The following is a 6931-nucleotide window of genomic DNA, read 5'->3' as shown; positions in this document are numbered from 1 at the left end:
TTAATTTATTGTGGGAGGAAGAGAAGTGACAAACAAAAGGAGGTCTTCTCGTTAAATAGTATAGATACCCGAGATAGAACAATTTAAAGTTTCATATGACATGGTTAATTAACCCTTAAAATAGTATCTATATAGTAGTTATATAACCACTCATATTTAACAAAGAATAGTTATATCTCCCCTTAATAGATATCTCTAAAGGTTGCACTTTGTTAATACAACTGTTTCTTAAACCACGCCTCTTTTGGGGAAATATATAATAGTCATAGATATGATAATTTGTTAACGTACTGGTTCCCAGATATGATCTCTGTGTTTCATCTTATAGAGACATCACTAGGAAATGTAACCAGTATAAAAAAAAAGCATGGTAGCGCCTAAAATTTAATTCTCAGCAGGTCCAAAAATGGAGGTAAGGGTAGTATAGAATATAGAATAGAATAGAAAAGAATATTTTTATTTCCCAAATTACAGGGTCCATAAAGGGCATAAAATCGGATTCAATTGATTTACATAATTGGTAACAACAACAATAATAGAGGCATATACATATAAATTTGGAATATAAGCATTAGTCAGAATCAAGCTAAAAACCACATATATATATTGTGAATAAAAGAATAATAAAATTACATTATATATATATTTATTCTCAAATTATTTACTTGAATTAGTGTCAGTGTTCATACCTGATCTCCTTAATTCAAAACAGTCACAAATAAACAGCCCAGTTTTTCCATAAGAGTAACATTTTCTTGGGTCAAGAGCCATAAAAATTTAGAAGATTTATTTAAGTTTATAAAATTATAACAATTGTTAGAAATGTCTTGAAAAAAATCGCCCCTTTGAATATCATAAAGAGGGCATTCTAATAAAAAATGAAGCTCATCTTCAACTTTACCAAGTGAGCAATTATAAAAAAAGACGTCAGATCTTTCTACATGTTTTTTTGAATATCTGTCTGTCTCAAGTTTTAAAGAGTGAGCGCGTATTCTCAATTTACAAATTGACTGTCTTTTTTTTTGAAGTTCTGTAATTCCAAATATTTTTCTTTTTTAAAACATTTTTTTATAGAAAAATAAGTACCAAGCTTCCCTTTTTCGGAGTTAATTGTTTGATACTTCAGTTTATTCCAAAATGTTGAACAACTTTTACATAGTTTATTTTTAACATACTGACATAGTATAGAATTTTAGTATAAGTTTAAGCTCATAGAAGTTCAGAGCATATTAAAATGTTGAAAATATGCCGCACAGCCCTATATTTTGACCTTTAAAAACAATTGTAGTGCATATTAAATTTCCGTTCTAGGATATAATTTTTCACGGAATTTCAACTTGATACTTTGTTTGGCCGTTTAAATTTTTTGGATTCGAGCGTCACTGATGAGTCTTTTGTAGACGAAAATCGCGTCCGGCGTAAATACAAAATTTAATCCTAGTATCTATGATGAGTTTATTTACAACCAGTGGGTCGATGCCACTGCTGGTGGAGTTTTGATTCCCCGAGGGTATCACCAGCCCAGTACTCACCACTTCTATGCGTGTGCCAACTTGAATTATCATTGATATGGTCATATTAATAAATTAACTATTTAAAAAACGTTTGAATTTTTGAAATACTAAGGCTATTCTACCTCAGGAATAGATTACCTAAGCTGTATTTGGCAAAAATTTTAAGAATTGTGGTCCTGAATGCTCTTCAACTATTACTTACATACAGTACTGGTGGAATTACTGCAAAAACCGCCAATGTCCTCAGCCGAGGCCATCCGTCATCATGTGTTTCGACCCCTAGCTCGGTACACTCTCAGGATGGGGGGTCCACAGTGGTGATCAATCACTGCGCATTGGTGGTGGGTTTCCAGCTACTACTATCTCTCTTCATCCATATCCAGCAAGATGCTTTCTCTGCTGCTTGGCCCAGTTTCTTGATTGCTGCTCTTCTATTCTGGCCAGTCACTCCAACTGCAGAAAACATTCTCCAAACTGACTGTGCAGGGAAGCCTCTGCAGCCAACCTCAACAGGAAAGTTCCATGTCTGCCATCCTCTATCTCTGCACTCTGCCAACAGTCCATCATATTTTGCCCTCTTTCTTTCATTTGCTTCGCCACATCTCTCCTCCTAGGGAACTGTCAACTCTATGATTACTACCTTTTTACTGCTTGAAGACCAAAGTACCATGTCTGGTCTTAGGTTAGTTGGTACAATATCAGGAAATCGCATCTTCTTTCCTAGATCAACTTCTAATTGCAAATCCTTCGCCTGGTTAAGCATTCCTGATATGTTCTTTTTACTTTTCTGGCCTACTTCACCCTCCTTCACAAACTGGATCTTGATAGGTTTGTCTCTAATGTGTTTTGCATCTTTCCTCTGTTTCTCTATCACTTCAGCAAGTTCCCGGAGTACTTGGTTGTGTCGCCATGTATATCTCCCCTGTGTAAGAGCGATATTGCACCCTGAAAGAATATGTTGTAGAGTTCCTCTGTTTCCGCACAAGGGACAGTCTGTTGTTTCTGAAAGTTTCCACCTGTGCAGATTTGAAGGTGTTGGTAACACATCATACACTGATCTCAGAAGGAACTGCAGTTGGTATTGCGGATATCGCCATATATCTGACCATGTAAGGGATCGTTGTTCCAAATCCCATCTCGACCAAGCACCTTGGCTCCCTAATTCTACTGTCTTTGCTTGTCTGTTTTCTTCTTCTCTAGATTTTATCTCTCTTTGGACAAGACTTCGTCTTTCTTGGGTGTTAGCGTTCTTCCAGTAGCAACATTTTGATGTACCAAGGCCCTGTCGTCCTACTGCCACTGTTCCAACAATATCTTTATGCCTCAATCTACTCTCTGCCTCTGAAACTGCTTTTGATGCTGACCATTTTCGTCCTGTTCTTACTTGGACACCTGCTGTTCTTACTTTGTCATCTCTAGATTCTTTCAGTGTCATCACAAGGCGACTTTTGCTAACTTTGAATTCTTCCACTAGAGATGTAAATGGTAGCTGCAACTTTGTGGTCCTGCTGTACAGTCCTACAGTTGTAAAACTTGGAGGGACACCTAACCATTTCCTAAGATGTCTGTTGATGGTTCTTTCAAGCTTCTCAACTGTTGTCAATGTTATTTCATACAGCATAAGTGGCCATGATATCCTTGGCAGGAGTCCATGTTGGTATATCCATGCCTTTAATTTCCCTGGTAGACCTGTCTTGTCGATGTTCCTCATTCCCTCTGAAACCTGTTGTTCAATTCTCTTGATATTGTTTTTGTCACTTAGAGAGTCATCATACCATTTTCCTAAGCACTTGATGGGATTGTCTATTATTGATGGAATGACTTCTCCTTGCACCTTCAGTTCGACTTGGTGTGTTCTCTTCCCTTTCCTTATAATTAGAGCTCTAGACTTCTTTGGCTTGAAAGACATCCTTGCCCATGTTACTGTCTCTTCCAAGGCCTTTTATACCCATATCTAGGCTGGACATGGGTATCTGTAGTGATGGTTAAATCGTACATGAACCCTCTATTTGGTGGTTGCCTGATGTCAGTTGATGTTTTCGGGCCTCTAGTTTCTCTTTCTCCAGATTTAATAATCATATTCATTCCCATGACAAACAAGATAACTGAAATGGTACATCCAGTAACTATTCCTTTTTGTAGTTTCTGCCATGTTGTTGTAAATGTGCTTATTGTAAATCGCAGCTCAATCCCACTGAGATAACTTCTTATCACTTTCTTAAAGTGGTCGGGAATATGGTAATGATCTAGTGATTGTTGTATCAGCATGTGAGAAACAGTACCATAGGCATTGGCCAAATCTAGCCATACTACTGTAAGATCTTTCTTGTTCACTTTGGCCTCTTGAATAAGTTGTGAAATGATGCTTGTATGTTCAATACATCCTGAGAATCCTGGTATTCCGCCCTTCTGTACTGAAGTGTCTACATAGTTGTTATCTGTCATATATGATGCCATCCTTCTAGCAATAATAGAGAAGATCTTTCCTTCTACATTTAGGAGGGAAATTGTCCGAAATTGTGTGATGTCCTCCGAATTTTCTTCTTTTGGAATAAAACACCTCTCTGCTTTCTGCCAACATGATGGTATCTTCCCTTTCCTCCAAACTACTTTCAGTAGCCTCCACAGGTGTTTCAAAATTTTTGGGCACTTCTTATATACTTTGTACGGGATGCTATTTGGTCCTGGTGATGATGCAGACCTGGCTTTTTTCACTACATCTGACACTTCTTTCCATGATGGTTCCTTAGTGTTCATGGGTATTTCTGGTTCTTGTACATTTTCTATCCTATCGCAGTTACCTAGATGTTCCAACTGCCTTTCGTCGCTGTGTGTCTCGGATAGATGTTTTTCCACTTCCTCATTCGTGCTTTTTACTGAACCCGCCTTTGTTCCGTCCAGTGTTGCTTTGGTAAACTTGTAGGGGTTGGCAACAAACATTGCTCTCTTCTTCCCTCTTTCTCTCCTTGCTTTTCTGATTCTTTCTGCTCTTTGTAGATTGTTTCTTTTTTCCTTCAGTATTGATCTTAACTCATTCAATCCTTCTTTTTCCTCCTCATTTGCTCTTCTATACTGTTTTGTGACATCATTTATTTCTGTTCTGAGTGTTTTTATTTCTTGTTGACGTCTGTAATGTTTCATGATACCCTGAGTGCCTTCTCTGGTTTTGGTGTTACTAACTCCAAATCTTTCTTGTCCTACTGCATATACAATAGTTGACAATGCTGATATTTTTCTTTGTACGTCTCCAGTAAGTATGTTATCCAAGATCTTGTCTAGGTCTTCATCAAAGATCTCCCATCTCCTATCATCTGTTGGTGGCCATTGTATCTTTTCTTTCCTGGTGTCTGCTGAAGGTGTCGATGTTCTCTGCTGGTTTTGATTCCCTTGCTCCTCCTCAATGTTGATCTGAGTAGCTTCATTAGGTAAGAGGTCCTCAGCACTGTGGTGTGCTTCCTGGCTGTGGTCCTCCATCGTCTCATCAGTGTTAACTGTGCGTTCCCTTTGCTGCTTCCCAGATCCACACTTAGTTCTTGCCTGGTGTATCTTCAAACCTTTTAAGTTCTAGCAAACCTTCCCACAATGACACTTGGTTTCTGCCGTTGTTCCAGTCAAAGTCCGTTGGATTAGCCGAGTTGTTACCGTTTTGTCCTGCTCAATGGGTCTCTCATCCTCCCCCCCCTCTCGGAAGACCCTGGGGGTATTGCTCTTTATTCTGTTCTGTAGCTTGGTATGGTGTTCCTTCACAGGAACAATGTGTTGAAATGCCAACCCTTAACACCCTGGTTTCAGGGCGCTTTTTTTTAAACTTTTTTGGATTCGAGCGTCACTAATGTGTCTTTTGTAGACGAAACGCACGTCTGGCGTAAATACAAAACTTAATCCTGGTATCTATGATGAGTTTACTTCATACAAAATGTGTCTCATGCAGTTTTAGCCGCAAAGGGAGTTCCTATAGGAAATTGCATATATTTACAGAATTGCAACATATATAATAAGGTAAAAATATTCAAACTTTACTATAAGATACACATGGTAAAGGTCTGCAGACATTTTTATGTACCTTTCCCATGCAAGGAACATGTAGACCTTTGATGGTCGTTTATGTTGTCTGTCATATCTATTTATCCTGTGCTGTACATGTAGTAGAAATAAGGTCGTTGGTTTTTTCCATTAAACTTTTTCACATTTTTTCATACCAGCTGCTGTAATATATGGTATGAATGTGAGTTCGGGATTTAAGGCCGTACAATAATATTTCATTGTTCACATGTTTGTTCTTCGGTCTTTATGGATAGTTCTCTCATTGGAAATCATACCATATCTCATATTTATATAGTATAACTGCATTCCTTACAAGAAAATCAGTTGAATACGGTCCGAGATCCCTCGTTGAGGAATTTTTACCATTAAATATGTTAACCCTAAAAAACGACAAGAATATAAAAACATGTACAAGTACACTTCATTCCGCTCTACTTGACATATTTTACTTTTCACTGTTACCAGGAATTGGTTTTTGGTGATAAAGACTAGAAGTGGGACTTTAATAAAATTCCTTTAACGGTATCTATCTGTTCAAACATGTAGCCATTCCATGGTTTCAGTGGGTTCAATTTTTTAATAACACACATAATTACATTGTGGAATGATAAATGGTCTGGTGATAGACGATACATTCTCAGAACACCAGAAACAAGTGAATGGCCGCTCCCATGTGTTTTGACAGGTCTTATGTAATGGTTTGACAAAATCGAAATGTTAAGGGAATGACTGAAGATTCTTGAATCTCTTTTCCTAATTTGCATTGGTTATTAATAATGATTGACACTTTAATCGAATACAGCTAATTTTCATCCCTTACACAGATTCAAATAACACACAAAAGGACAAAAGTAACTATACCATGTCTTATTTGCTATGAAAGACATGTGAAGAACTGGCTAAAATTTGACGCATAGAACACGCGAAAGCTTTTTTAACTTCAACTTTTTACTTGTTTGGCTTAATAAATATTTTGATATGAGCGTCACTGATGAGTCTGGCGTACTAAAATTAATCCTAGTACCTTTGATAACTAATTAAAATGGCTCCAAGTAGGACCTTTCATTCATGACTAAATAACGTCTTTTTCACGTTTACCGCCGTTTCGGAATTTGTCAGTATCTAAAGACTTCAAGTAAAGTAATACTTCCTTTAGTTTCAGACACATTTCGTCTCTAGTACATGTGAGTTCATAAATTGTCGTGTTGTATATATCGATTGAAAAGCAATTATCTGTTTTAAGAAAGTCCGTAATTAAACATGAAATACGATTTATAATGGTATGGTTAGTTAATTTATTAGTTTGAGGGCGACATTAGTTCCTGTATTTACCTTAAAATGGATCTATTCCAACTCTAAAACGTGACAAGAAT

General features: G+C 37.2%; 1 protein-coding gene across 1 annotated transcript; it reads right to left on the bottom strand.

Moving 5' to 3' along the window:
• Positions 1-1839: 1839 nt before the first annotated feature.
• LOC139521617 (uncharacterized) lies at positions 1840-3423 on the bottom strand. Its single transcript, XM_071315094.1, has 2 exons — positions 2182-3423; positions 1840-2124 (listed from the first exon to the last, which is right to left on the bottom strand). Exons 1-2 carry the CDS (start codon positions 3421-3423, stop codon positions 1840-1842), a joined length of 1527 nt encoding a protein of 508 aa, XP_071171195.1.
• Between the last annotated feature and the right edge of the window lie 3508 nt (positions 3424-6931).

This window comes from Mytilus edulis, chromosome 4, assembly GCF_963676685.1.
Source record: "Mytilus edulis chromosome 4, xbMytEdul2.2, whole genome shotgun sequence".
Lineage (NCBI taxonomy): Eukaryota > Metazoa > Mollusca > Bivalvia > Mytilida > Mytilidae > Mytilus > Mytilus edulis.
The sequence above is the reverse complement of the archived record's forward strand: the minus strand, read 5'-3'. Positions and strand labels throughout refer to the sequence as shown.